General features: G+C 46.1%; 1 protein-coding gene across 2 annotated transcripts in view; it reads right to left on the reverse strand.

Moving 5' to 3' along the window:
* Positions 1 to 1,028: 1,028 nt before the first annotated feature.
* The window catches only part of LOC121586993 (protein phosphatase 1B), a 29,010-nt gene continuing 15,032 nt past the window's right edge, over positions 1,029 to 15,006 (reverse strand). Inside the window, exons 2-8 of one of the 2 annotated variants that reach the window (XM_041904090.1) lie at positions 11,203 to 11,694; positions 9,420 to 9,593; positions 9,116 to 9,289; positions 4,216 to 4,333; positions 3,893 to 4,004; positions 3,615 to 3,672; positions 1,029 to 1,521 (exon numbers count right to left, since the gene is read on the reverse strand). In XM_041904090.1, coding sequence (XP_041760024.1) covers positions 1,498 to 1,521; positions 3,615 to 3,672; positions 3,893 to 4,004; positions 4,216 to 4,333; positions 9,116 to 9,289; positions 9,420 to 9,593; positions 11,203 to 11,685 — 1,143 coding nt within the window. In that variant the 5' untranslated portion in view covers positions 11,686 to 11,694 and the 3' untranslated portion in view covers positions 1,029 to 1,497. Of the gene's footprint in view, positions 1,522 to 3,614; positions 3,673 to 3,892; positions 4,005 to 4,215; positions 4,334 to 9,115; positions 9,290 to 9,419; positions 9,594 to 11,202; positions 11,698 to 15,006 lie in introns of both variants that reach the window. The other variant, XM_041904099.1, reaches the window with a different exon arrangement.

The raw sequence follows: 15,006 nt of genomic DNA on the forward strand, positions 1-15,006 counted from the left end.
AGACGGTGGGGTCTAGGAGAGGTCTGTTTTAGACACAGCAGGTCCAACAGTGACACCCTAACCCCCCCCGATCCCTCCCTCCCGCAGTCCAGCCAGTGACGTCACACAGGATGACATCTTCACACAGAACCCACTGCCTCAGAATCCACCATTGTGAGGTCATCCCCACCTGAGAGAAGAGAGTTATAGTCCTCTGCTGAATCCCAAACCAGTCCCTTGCCTCTACCAACTCACTCTGAGATCCCTCCATTGTCACACTTGCTGACAAAACCCGAGGCTGATTTTCAGCACGACGAAGGGTTCAATGAACCCCATCAACTATGGGACACACTCATGACTTGAATGACGCAATTCATGTTTATAAATTAAATAAGAGCATGAAATTCTAATTGAGAAATTTCCCATCATTTCACAAGATATAAATCGTAGTAAGAGTTGAACATTTAATTTGGGAGGTATTTCATTATTAGATTTCATTACGTGTCACGCCTCGAAATCAGACAAACAAATGTATGTGCCATATAATTAGACACGCATTTTCACAATTTATGAAATTAGGCAAACTCCAAACATGTCGTGGTGGGTGTTGGCATACTACTTTGCTGTGAAGTATCAAAGTGTGACGGAGGGTCGAATTAGCCCCTAATCCCTCAATATTTTCACTCCCTCAGCTTCGGGAAACTTGTGCATATGGCGGAGGCTGAGGGGGAAGGGACTGGTTTGGGACTCAGCGCTCCTCTTTCTCTACTCCTCCTCTTCTCCTTCCTTTATCTGACAACAAACAGAGGAAAGAAAGATCAGAAATCTCCATCCATCAGCAGGAGCCAATCAGAGGCGGTCAGATGGGATCAGTTTTGACCAATACCTGTCCAGTAGCTGTGGAGTTGAGCAGAGGGGGTCGTGAGGGATAGAGGGGTCGTATAACTGTCAACATGTAGCACGTGGACCCTCCTCTGTGTGTGTGTGTGTGTGTGTGTGTGTGTGTGTGTGTGTGTGTGTGTGTGTGTGTGATACATGCATGTGCAGGGTGTGTTGTGTAAGGTTGAAGGGTGTGTGTGTGGTGTGTGTTCGGGCGGTTGGGGTTGCCGGGCAGCACAGAGTCCAAGACAAGAGCCAGATTGAACCAGTCTGGGTCCTGGTCCCCACCTCAAAGCTTTCTCTCACACACATACACAAATACACCTCAGGTCCTCATGTCCGTATGTAGTCAGGTGATCAATGTCAACAACATCAACAAAAAAAAATAAAACACCAGAAAACCTGGAAGGTAAAAATCATCTTCTACCATCCTGATGTTTCAGCAGTCCTTAAAACAACCGCAACACCTCCAAAAACACACTCCTCCCAGGTAAAAGCAGAGCGTGTGTGTGTGGGTGTGTGTGTTCGTCCTCACGCACATGCACACGCACGTCGTCCACTGGGCGTGTGGAGGAGGCAACTCCCCCTCTGGGTGGCTAGACCAATCACAGGAGGAGACCGGGGTCGCTGTTACCACGACTACCAATGGTCCTCCAGATCACACTGAGAGAAAGAAAGAGAGAGAGAGAGAAAGTGTTTATGAGGCATAGGAAATACAATACAAATCTGATGTTATTTACGTACTGGTGTTGAGAAGTGTGTGTGTATGTGGATCAGGAGTTGAGAGTGTGAGGGGTCGATATGTGGGTCAATCTGTGGGATGAGTCGAGCTTGGACTCACCTGACGGTGGCCTACAAGTCTCATACTAGACCACATCCCATTTAATATAACATTTGCACTGAGTATGTTATAAATGCCAGGATGCCATGTAGTAGGAATTCACTGTACACTCTTCAGCACGTGAAGAGCCATTTCCGACCCACAATGGAATATTTACAGGAAAAAATGTTTATATACCAGAACAGAAAGACAGTCAGACACCAACCAAATCTGACATACAAGAGACAAACCAAATCAGATACAGATCTTAGCATTATTTTTTAAATCAAATCACTTATTTATTATTTTACTTTTTCACAAATCACTGTATGGAACAGATTCAGCCCCCCACCACACACACAGACAGACCTACACATTACTATACTTGTGTGGACTTTGGGGACCAACAATTGATTCCCATTCAAAATCTTATTTTCCCTAATACTAAAGCTAACCCTAACCACTAACCCTAACCCCTAAGCCTACAAAAGCCTTTTTACAAGTGAGGACCGGCAAAATGTCCTCACTTCTCTGAATTTTAGGTGGTTTACTATTCTTGTGAGAACTTCTGGTACTCACAAGTATAGTAAAACGTGTACACACACACAAACCATCATATTGTGCCTTGTTGCCCTCATACACTAAGTACCACATTCATCAGAGAGAAATGCAGCTCAGTCTTTAGAAACACAACAATGATAGCGGACACACACACTTTTTGCAAAGTTAGTATTTTAAACTTTTATATTTTTGAACTTTGCATTCTTTTAGAACATTCTACCAAACACACACACTGGCATGCACAGACTCTTTCAAACGGACGACCAGACAAACAGGCAAGACAGTCAGACGGTTTTTGGGAACTTGTGCTTTTATAACGCCAGTCCAGTAGATGAGCGGCCTTCTCTCGCTCAGTCAGATAGAGGTCCAGACATGATAGGCCCATAGACTTAGACGACTCATCTTTGGGGTAGAATCAGTCACAACACATCAGAGATCAGGGGTCAATCTGGAGGGGTGGGAGGAGGGATCTGGTTGGTCGAGGTCTGCAGCTAGAGGATCTAGTTGGACAAACTCGGAGCTGCCGGAGAATCTGGTTAGCCGATGTCTACCGCCGGAGGATCTAAATCGGCCAATGTCTACCACCGGAGGATCTGATTGGCCGATGTCTGCCGGAGCTGCTGGAGGGGCCGTGCCTTTGCTTTCCTCTGCGTCCGGGAGGGTCTTGCATCTCGACGACGGCGGGTGAAGGCGGGGGAGAGAGGGGGGAGGGTGGTGGGGAGTCAGGGAGGTCATCTGCGGTAAAGCAGGAGGATTCCTCCTGTGTGGGCTGTATTTTCCCCAGGCAGACGTTAAGACGGCCAGAGCTTCCTCCAGCACTGAGTGATACTGACCCCGGTGGTACAGGCGGAACATACGCAGCGCCTCCAAGAGGTTGGCGGTGTTACTGCTGCCTCCTCCCTCTCACCCTCAAACTCCACCTCCCCAGCACAGGCCTGGCCCGGGCAACACCATGCCACACACACGCACGCTAGTGTCAGACACACACACACACACGCGCTAGCATCAGACACACACACACACACACACGCGCTAGCATAAGACACACACACACACTCTCCACTACGAGTCCCAACTCCCAAAACAGAGTAAAGACAGACTAGACTAAGCCATATAGCTAGTTCATGTTTTTAAGATGTCCCAGGCTTTGGTGTGATTTTCTAAAAGGTTGGGACATAGCAGGAACATCAGGGAGCAGTATTAATGTCATGTGAAACAAAGTCTCGACTCTCAATCAAATACTCAATTTTGATCACGTTTGGTATTTGACGGTCCTCGAAGCCCATTCACAGCCCAGCCCAGAGGGTGGTGCTGTTGTGACTGGAGTGGGTCATTGTGGAGGTGGGAGGTCACGGGTCAAAGAAGAGTTACTCACCCCTTCCTCTTCTCTGTGTGGGTTCAGCCTGCTGTACACCGCCTCGATCACACTGCGCCTGAACACACACACACACACACACACACATTAGACATTCTCGTTTGTGTGCATGTGTGAAGATTGATTGATACAACTTCTCAATCAATCACGACAGTCTTTTTCATCCTCTCATAAAGTAAGAAGGGTGAGACGTGTGATTTGAAAAGAAAATGGACAATAAAGTATTTTTCTTCTTCAGTGTGAGTGTGTGTGCGCGCGGGCGGGAGTGTAGTATTTACTTGCTGGCCAGGCCTCCTCCAGGTGGTAGGTTGGGGATGTTCTCAGAGGCGATGTTCCTCAGAATACACACCAGGTCAGGAACTCCCTCTTCCCCACAGCCACCCAGCAAGTCTATGGACAGACACAGGGTTAGAGTGGAAACAGAATGATGGACGGCCGGTTGCCTCTGAACAGATTCTACACGTTGAATCGGCGCTAAACAGCCATCGCTCGCTAAAACACACAGCTAGCGATAGGGGGGCCACTCGCTGCTTTTAGCTCTTCGTCGGTGCAGTGTGTCCGAGCTCTCAGAAAGGACGTGGGTGTATCTCTGTGTTCTCACCCTCTACACGTGTCTCCAGGTATTTGTCCAGTTCCTCCTCTTTCTTCAGAGCTTGTTCAGACACCTTGGGAGCTCCCGGTAAAGTCACCAACACCACACTCATGTTATCTCTACTGCCCTGGACACACACACACACAGAGACAGAGGGTTAGTGTCAAATCAAATCTTATTTGTCACGTGCTGAATACAACCGGTGTAGACCTTACCGTGAAATGTTTACTTACAAGCCCTTAACCAACAATGCAGTTAAGAAAATATTTACTAAATAAACTAAAGTAAAAAGAAAGTAACACAAAATAACAATAACGAGGCTGTATACAGGGGGTACCGGTACCGAGTCAAAGTGCGGGGATACAGGTTAGTCAAGGTAATTTAGGTAATATGTACATGTAGGTAGGGGTAAAGTGACTATGCATAGATAATAAACAGAGTAGCAGCAGGTGTCAATGCAAATAGTCCGGGCAGCCATTTGATTAACTGTTCAGCAGTCTTATGGCTTGGGGTAGAAGCTGTTAAGGAGCCTTTTGGACCTAGACTTGGCGCTCCGGTACCGCTTGCCGTGCGGTAGCAGAGAGAACAATCTATGACTACGGTGGCTGGAGAATATTTAAGGCCTTCCTCTGACACCGCCTGGTATAGAAGTCCTGGATGGCAGGAAGCTTGGCCCCAGTGATGTACTGGGCCGTACGCACTACCCTCTGTAGCGCCTTGCGGTCGGATGCCGAGCAGTTGCCATACCAGGCGGTGATGCAACCAGTCTCTATGGTGCAGCTGTATAACTTTTTGAGGAACTGAGGACCCATGCCAAATCTTTTCAGTCTCCTGAGGGGGAATAGGATTTGTCTTTCCCTCTTCACGACTGTCTTGGTGTGTTTGGACCATGTTAGTTTGTTGGTGATGTGGACACCAAGGAACTTGAAGCTTTCAACCCGCTCCACTACAGCCTCATGGATGTGAATGGGGGAGTGTTCGGCTCTCCTTTTCTTGTAGTCCACAATCAGCTCCTTTGTCTTGCTCACATTGAGGGAGAGGTTGTTATCCTGGCACCACACTGCCAGGTCTCTGACCTCCTCCCTATAGGCTGTCTCATTGTTGTTAGTGATCGGCATACCACCGTTGTGTCGTCGGCAAACTTAATGATGGTGTTGGAGTCGTGCTTGGCCACGCAGTGGTGGGTGAACAGGGAGTACAGGAGGGGACTGAGCACGCACCCCTGAGGGGCCCCCGTGTTGAGGATCAGTGTGGCAGATGTGTTGTTACCTACCCTTACCACCTGGGGGCGGCCTGTCAGGAAGTCCAGGATCCAGTTGCAGAGGGAGGTGTTTAGTCCCAGGGTCCTTAGCTTAGTGATGAGCTTTGAGGGCACTATGGTGTTGAACGTTGAGCTGCAGTCAATGAACAGCATTCTCACGTATGTGTTCCTTTTGTCCAGGTGGGAAAGGGCAGTGTGGAGTGCAATAGAGATTTCATCATCTGTGGATCTGTAGGGACGGAATAGCAAATTGGAGTGGGTCTAGGGTTTCTGGGAAGATGGTGTTGTTGTGAGCCATGACCAGCCTTTCAAAGCACTTAATGGCTACAGAAGTGAGTGCTACGGGTCGGTAGTCATTTTAGGCAGGTTACCTTGACTTTCTTGGGGACAGGGACTATGGTGGTCTACTTGAACCATGTAGGTATTACAGACTCGGTCAGGGACAGGTTGAAAAAGTCAGTGAAGACACTTGCCAGTTGGTCAGCGCATGTGCTGAGTACACATCCTGGTAATCCGTCTGGTCCTGTGGTCTTGTGAATGTTCACCTATTTAAAAAGGTCTTACTCACGTCGGCTACGGAAAGCGTGATCACACAGTCGTACGGAACAGCTGGTGCTCTCATGCATTCTTCAGTGTTGCTTGCCTCGCACAGAAGTCATTTAACTCATCTGGCAGGCTCATGTCACTGGGCAGCTAGCAGCTGGGCTTCCGTAATAGTTTGCAAGCCCTGCAACATCCGAGGAGCGTCAGAGCCAGTGTAGTAGGATTCAATCTTAGTCCTGTATTGACTCTTTGCCTGTTTGATGGTTCGTCTGAGGGCATAGCGGGATTTCTTATAAGCGTCCGGGTTAGAGTCCCGCTCCTTGAAAGCGGCAGCTCTACCCTTTAGCTCCGTGCGGATGTTGTCTGTAATCCATGGCTTCGGGTATGTACAGTGGGGGAAAAAAGTATTTAGTCAGCCACCAATTGTGCAAGTTCTCCCACTTAAAAAGATGAGAGGCCTGTAATTTTCCATCATAGGTACACGTCAACTATGACAGACAAAATGAGAAAGAAAATTCCAGAAAATCACATTGTAGGATTTTTTATGAATTTATTTGCAAATTATGGTGGAAAATAAGTATTTGGTCAATAACAAAAGTTTCTCAATACTTTGTTATATACCCTTTGTTGGCAATGACACAGGTCAAACGTTTTCTGTAAGTCTTCACAAGGTTTTCACACACTATTGCTGGTATTTTGGCCCATTCCTCCATGCAGATCTCCTCTAGAGCAGTGATGTTTTGGGGCTGTCGCTGGGCAACACGGACTTTCAACTCCCTCCAAAGATTTTCTATGGGGTTGAGATCTGGAGACTGGCTAGGCCACTCCAGGACCTTGAAATGCTTCTTACGAAGCCACTCCTTCGTTGCCCGGGCGGTGTGTTTGGGATCATTGTCATGCTGAAAGACCCAGCCACGTTTCATCTTCAATGCCCTTGCTGATGGAAGGAGGTTTTCACTCAAAATCTCACGATACATGGCCCCATTCATTCTTTCCTTTACACGGATCAGTCGTCCTGGTCCCTTTGCAGAAAAACAGCCCCAAAGCATGATGTTTCCACCCCCATGCTTCACAGTAGGTATGGTGTTCTTTGGATGCAACTCAGCATTCTTTGTCCTCCAAACACAACGAGTTGAGTTTTTACCAAAAAGTTATATTTTGGTTTCATCTGACCATATGACATTCTCCCAATCCTCTTCTGGATCATCCAAATGCACTCTAGCAAATTTCAGACGGGCCTGGACATGTACTGGCTTAAGCAGGGGGACACGCCTGGCACTGCAGGATTTGAGTCCCTGGCGGCGTAGTGTGTTACTGATGGTAGGCTTTGTTACTTTGGTCCCAGCTCTCTGCAGGTCATTCACTAGGTCCCCCGTGTGGTTCTGGGATTTTTGCTCACCGTTCTTGTGATCATTTTGACCCCACGGGGTGAGATCTTGCGTGAGTCCCAGATCGAGGGAGATTATCAGTGGTCTTGTATGTCTTCCATTTCCTAATAATTGCTCCCACAGTTGATTTCTTCAAACCAAGCTGCTTACCTATTGCAGATTCAGTCTTCCCAGCCTGGTGCAGGTCTACAATTTTGTTTCTGGTGTCCTTTGACAGCTCTTTGGTCTTGGCCATAGTGGAGTTAAGAGTGTGACTGTTTGAGGTTGTGGACAGGTGTCTTTTATACTGATAACAAGTTCAAACAGGTGCCATTAATACAGGTAACGAGTGGAGGACAGAGGAGCCTCTTAAAGAAGAAGTTACAGGTCTGTGAGAGCCAGAAATCTTGCTTGTTTGTAGGTGCCCAAATACTTATTTTCCACCATAATTTGCTAATAAATTCATAAAAAATCCTACAATGTGATTTTCTGGAGAGAAAAAAATCTCAATTTGTCTGTCATAGTTGACGTGTACCTATGATGAAAATTACAGGCCTCTCATCTTTTTAAGTGGGAGAACTTGCACAATTGGTGGCTGACTAAATACTTTTTTCCCCACTGTACGTACGGTCACTGTAGGGACGACGTCATCGATGCACTTATTGATGAAGCCGGTGACTGATGTGGTATACTCCTCAATGCCATCGGATGAACCCCGGAACATATTCCAGTCTGTGCTAGCAAAACAGTCCTGTAGCTTAGTATCTGCGTCATCTGACCACTTCTTTATTGACCGAGTCACTGACGCTTCCTGCTTTAGATTTTGCTTGTAAACAGGAATATAATCATGGTCAGATTTGCCAAATGGAGGGCGAGGGAGAGCTTTGTACGCGTCTCTGTGTGTGGAGTAAAGGTGGTCTACAGCTTTTTTCCCTCTGGTTGCACATGTTATATGCTGGTAGAAATGAGGTAAAATGGATTTAAGTTTTACTGCATTAAAGTCCCCGGCCACTAGGAGCGCCGCGTCTGGATGAGCATTTTCTTGTTTGCTTATGGCTTTATACAGCTCGTTGAGTGCGGTCTTAGTGCCAGCATTGGTTTGTGGTGGTAAATAGACAGCTACGAAAAATATAGATGAAAACTCTCTTGGTAAATAGTGTGGTCTACAGCTTATCATGAGGTACTCTACCTCAGGCGAGCAAAACCTAGAGATGTCTTTAATATTAGATTTACACCAGTTGTTATTGACAAATGGATACAGACCACTCGTGGGCTCTCGTCTTACCGGAGGTAGCTGTTCTGTCTTGCCGATGCACGGAAAACCCAGCCAACTGTATATTATCCATGTCGTCGTTCAGCCACATTACAGTTTTTAATGTCCAGTTGGTAGGATAGTCTCGAACGGAGCTCATCCAGTTTATTCTCCAATGATTGCACGTTGGCCAATAGGACAGATGGTAGAGGCGGGTTACCCACTCGCCGACGAATTCTCACAAGGTACCCGGATCTGTATCCCCTGTCTCGGTGTCATCTCTTCATGTGAATGATGGGGATTTGGGCCTGGTCCGGTAGCAGCAGTAAATCCTTTGCGTCTGTCTCATTAAAGAAAAAAACTATTTGTCCAGCTCGAGGTGAGTAATCGCTGTTCTGATATCCAGAAGCTCTTTTCGGTCATAAGAGACAGTGGCAGAAACATATGTGTGAGTGTGTGTGTGTGTGTGTGAGTGAGTGAGTGTACCTTGTGCAGGCAGGTGTCCACCACGGCGTTGCAGACTCTCTCCAGGTCGTCAAACACCTGTAGCCGGGACCTGACGAACTCGCACAGCTCCTCGTTAGACATCACATCCCAGATCCCATCGCACGCCAGCACCACAAACTCATCCCCCTCTGCAGCACGCTCCAACACACACACCTGGGGGAGGAACACACACTTTCAGCTGGAGAGATCACACACCTCAACAAGGAGAAAGAACTAGAAGCTGTTCCAATCAACATGCCACAGTAACAAAAGGCATTTTAAACACACACACACACACACACACCTCTGGCTCTGGGCTGACCAGCTGTTCTGTGGGACCCTTCCCATCCACACACTTGTAGTCATAGTCCCCCAAGGCTCTGGACACGGCCAGGGAACCATTCACCCTCTGGATCATCACTGATCCCCCTGCGTTCTGGATACGCTCCTTCTCTCTGGGGTTACACGGCTTGTGGTCCTAAAGGAGGTAAAAATAATTGTACCTGTGTATATCTAGTGTATAGTATTGTACCTGTGTATATCTAGTGTATAGTATTGTACCTGTGTATATCTACAGTGCATTTGGAAAATATTCAGACCACTTGACTTTTTCCACTTTTTGTTACGTTACAGCCTTATTCTTCAATTGATTTTTTAAAAATCCTCAGCAATCTACACACAATACCCCATAGTGACAAAGCAAAAACAGGTTTTTGCAAATTTTTGCAAATGTATTAAAAATAAACAATTGAAATACCTTATTTACATAAGTATTCAGACCCCTTGCTATGAGACTCGAAATTGAGCTCAGGTGCATCCTGTTTCCATTGATCACCTTGAGATGTTTCTACAACTTGATTGGAGTCCACCTGTGGTAAACTCAATTCATTGGACATGATTTGGAAAGGCACACATCTGTCTTATAAGGTCCCACAGTTGACAGTGCATGTCAGAGCAAAAACCAAGGCATGAGGTCGAAGGAATTGTCCGTAGAGCTCCGAGAGAGGATTGTGTCAAGGCACAGATCTGGGGAAGGGTACCAAAATATTGTTTTTCAGCGGCAGGGAAGACTAGTCAGGATCTAGGCAAAGATGAACAGAGCAAAGTACAGAGAGATCCTTGATGAAAACCTGCTCCAGAGCACTCAGGACCTCATACTGGGGCGAATGTTCACCTTCCAACAGGACAACGACCCTAAGCACACAGCCAAGACAACGCAGGAGTGGCTTCGGGACAAGTCTCTGAATGTCTTTGAGTGCCCCAGCCAAAGCCCGGACTTAAACCCGATCGAACATCTCTGGAGAGACCTGAAAATAGCTGTGCAGCAACGCTTCCCATCCAACCTGACAGAGCTTGAGAGGATCTGCTGAGAAGAATGGGAGAAACTCCCCAAATACAGGTGTGCCAAGCTTATAGCATCACACCCAAGAAGACTCTAGGCTGTAGCTCAGCTGGTAGAGCACGGCGCTTGTAACGCCAAGGTAGTGGGTTCGATCCCCGGGACCACCCATACACAAAAAAATGTATGCACGCATGACTGTAAGTCGCTTTGGATAAAAGCGTCTGCTAAATGGCATATTATTATAATTATTATAATTGCTGCCAAAGGTGCTTCAACAAAGTACTGAGTAAAGGGTCTGAATACTTACGTAAATGTAATCTGTTTTTTATTTGTAATAAATTAGCAACAATTTCTAAAAACCTGTTTTTGCTTTGTCATTATGGGGTATTGTGTGTAGATTGAGGGAAAAAAACATTTTAATCAATTTTAGAAAAGGCTGTCACCTAACAAAATGTTAAAAAGGTCAAGGGGTCTGATTACTTTCTGAAGGCAAGTAGTGCAGGGTTCTCCAACCCTGTTCCTAGAGAGCTACCCTCCTGTAGGTTTTCACTCCAACCCCAGTTGTAACTAACCTGATTCAGCTTATAAACCAGCTAATTATTAAAACCAGGTGCGCTAGATTAAGAGTTGGAGTGAACCTACAGGACGGTAGCTCTCCAGGAACAGGGTTGGAGTGAAAACCTACAGGACGGTAGCTCTCCAGGAACAGGGTTGGAGAGTCCTGGTCTAATGTATAGTATTGTACCTGTGTAGAGAATCCGACTCGTCCTTCTCGACTCAGCACGGCCCGGGAGTCGCCACAGTTTATGAAGTAGAGGTGGGAGGGGCTTAGCAGCACGCCCACCGCCGTGGAGCCACTGCGATCCAGCCCCTGCCGGAGGTCCGAGAAGCTGCGCATGTACTCGTCGATCTTAAGGAAGCCGGCGCGGATCCCATCCTTCACGCCCTCCACTGAGCCCATCCCTGGGGTGAACTCCGCCCCCCCTAATAGGATGTGCTCCAGCAGGTTGGCAGAGCAGTAGTTGGCGACGCGGGAGCCGGCGTGCCCGTCGTAGACGGCGAAGAAGGACCAGTCGGTGAGGCCATGGGGAAGACCCACCATGGCAGTGTGGGCATCCTCCATCTCCACCCGCCAGCCCTGCATGCTACTCAGGCCATAGTGCAGCCCGTTGCCCTGGCCATGGGCTGTGTGCTTCTCTGTCTTAGGCTTGTCCAGGAACGCCCCCATACCTACACACTGCTGACAGAGAGAGGGGAGGGCAGAGAGGAGGGGGGGAGAGGGGGACACAGGAGAGAGAACATAAGTTAAACTCCATTATCAAGGTCTGGGAACTTTGGGTGCAGTTACCCTTTAATGCAAGTGTGCACCAGCCAGAGACCGTTGTTTGGTTAGCGGTGTTTCTGTAGCACATGAGATGGGGTTTGCAAAACAAATGACCACTGGATTGATGCAAATAATCATGATATCCTTCTGCCAGGTAGGCATAGGCCACTTTGTAGCTGGTTAACATTTAATTTAGAAGGTTTTTGGGAAAGCCTTTCCATCTACCAGAAGACTGTTTCATTAGCATCATCGCTAACGGCTACACACACAGACAGGGGCATTCCTGTGCCGTTTCAGAAAGTTACATGAAAATACAAATCACTGATGCATTCTTATGATTAACTTGGGCTAATTAATGCATTTAGTTGATATCCTACTAATAAGTTCAATTTAAAAAAATTAGATTGTTGAATTGCTTTTTAATGTCTGGATTCCATGATTGTCTGCATTGTTCTGTGGTACAATCAATTATACAATCATAAAGTCAATTTGACTTTGCTTTTACTAATCTAACTACATAACATAATGGTAATCATTTGAATGGTAAATCTCTATTGATAAACTGGGTAAATCAACATGTAGACTAGGCCTATTCACAATACAGGTCAATGCATAGTCAATAGGCTGATTTCATGGGGCTACCGATGAAAAACAATAATTTTCCCTGTCATTTGGGACTTTTTTTTATTGTACTTAACAACATTTGCATAGAAGAAGCAATCTCTTCTTTTATACACAGTGAGAGAGAGAAGAGACGCGAAGGAGACTTAAGGTGTCCGCATGCTTCCCAGCCGAAACAGTTCGGTGGAGTTCGTGCATATATTATGATGACATTTTGTGACGTTTGAGGGATTTTTCGGCTGTTCCGGCACACAAAAAAACGTTCTGGATGGTAGCCGAAGTTCTGAGCCCAAGTCTACGCCCCCTTGTGGGTGATGGTTCAACAGTAGGGATTCTTCAATAAAGTCTTGTCATTCAACCAGACGACTCGTTTTCATGCACGTTCTTTTCATTGAAAATTACTGCACCAAACATCTTAGTTAGATGTAAAATTGCGCGACTACGATCTCCTCGGCAAAAACGTAAAAACTCATGAAATCTGTCATTAATTATCTTAGATTATTTCTGACTATTTTGAGGAAGTTTATACTGGCTACAGTGTCTCAAAATGGACAAACATTACTATTGCCGCTTTTTTTCTAGTTTTTCAAGCGAAGGTATTTTAAGGGAGTATGCGAGCACACTCGTTCGGTTAGCCGAAGCATGCCAACGCCTTTACCTTGCTTCAAAGTAGCCAAGCCAAAATCAGTTTCCATAAACGTGGAGGCAATTATTTTATAAAGGCTTCCATGTGCCATTTTAACAAGTAGCCTATTTCTATCATGTTCTATTGGTTTTCAAATCAGCATTTCCATTGTCCAGTAACCAAAGGCACAATCCTAGTCATAAGTAACTCATGATCGTTGTTCTATTTCTAAACTGATATTTTCATCTCTATCTCATGAAACGCTGAAATTTGCAGTGCGCATTTGAAAACGGTGTTTTCCCGCTAATTTCATTATGGAACCAACATTCACGCATAGCCTACTACCGTGTGCGCAACTATAATTGGAATAAATAATAGTTCATCAACATTTTAAACTAAACGTTCTGATCTGTTGCGTCAGCCTCAATGCTTTAAAGTTATTTTTGATGTACTGGTGTATGAATTTGGGATCTATTGTCCCACAACTGTCCCAGAGTCTGTTTGGAATAGGCCATTTTATTATTGCACAGAATGACAAACTGAGCAATATAATAGGTGAATAATTCTACTATGGGGGATAGCAGATTGACATAGGCTGGTGACTTTGCAGTTCCTTACTCATCTTGTTGGCTGAGGAAAGGTAAATGTGGACAGTTATTCTAACAGCTTCAAAGTGCGCATCGGAATTCGGTAAGAAGGACGCACGCCGTTGCATGTTCTGTTAAAATGAATTACCCTAATCTAAATTAGATTTGTCATTCTGAGCACCGTGGGTGGACGCCCTAATCAGGGTACGCACCCAATGCATATGGGTCCGGTAAATTTGCCGTTCAAATATCATGCGCCACATTTTCCTAACGAAAACCCTGGATTGCAGTGGTCCTTCAGGACAGGCTAAAGCTAGCAAGAGTAAGTGGAGGAAGCACCGCACGCTCGCGCTACAAGGGGGCATTGGATGCGCTGATACAGACTTGATCCTCTCTCAATCAGTAGATGACACGAGACATGACAGAAGTACCTAAAGTAACACAAATTCTAGTACCGAACCGTTTTTCACGTTCTAGTATCAAAAAGTACCAAAGTTGCATTATACATTTTAGTCACTGGCACCCTAGCGACCAATAAAAAAAAATGCCGTCGCACTGCCACGACAAAAACTCGCAAATCAAAGTGTTTTGGTCGCAGTCTCGAACCCTGAGGTAGCAATTGTGAAAAAGCTGTGTAATTCCCATGCTGCAGTATTACATGCTTGTTTTGGAGCTTCTCGTCAGTCATCCATTTAAATTGTTGTGTTGCTTCAAGTGCACTTGAAGCTTTTCAAATTTCTACAACTTCCTGCATCTATCCAACAGTTAGTCTGAGGTTGTGTGTGTGTGTGTGTGTGTGTGTGTGTACAGAGGGAGAATGAATGAAGACTCATCAGCCAAGCACCGAGGTCAAGACATAAGACTCTTTAGTACAAAACCTAACCCTAAGACCATTTAGATCTCTCACACAAGCACATGCAGCTCATTACTAAACTAGAAATAGAGTCATGTTAATGAGGCTGTCATCAGCCATGGCCACTGCTCAATAAACACACTACCAATAGACCAGACTACAGCCCAGTGCAGCCCCTAATGGATTGGTGTAAAATATAGTACACACTGTCTACAGACTAATGATGATGGTGAGTGAACGAGTACCTACAAACTCTGGACTGAGACGCAGTGTAATGACAGAGGCTGGGCTTAAACCAACAACCTTGGCTGTGGCTAGAGAGAACTGCGCTAGAAGTAACCACGACACTAATATGTTTAACCACTGGCCAGCACACACACACACACACACACTGCACGGCAGGCATGTGCCCAAAAAAGGCTTGCAGGCACGAGGAGTGACTACCCAGCTAGCCTCAGAGTGTGTGTGTGTGTGTGTGTGTGTGTGTGTGTGTGTGTGTGAGCACATACGCCATGATGCTCTGTAGAAACACACACAGT

Source organism: Coregonus clupeaformis, chromosome 1 (assembly GCF_020615455.1).
Source record: "Coregonus clupeaformis isolate EN_2021a chromosome 1, ASM2061545v1, whole genome shotgun sequence".
Taxonomy (NCBI): Eukaryota; Metazoa; Chordata; class Actinopteri; order Salmoniformes; family Salmonidae; genus Coregonus; species Coregonus clupeaformis.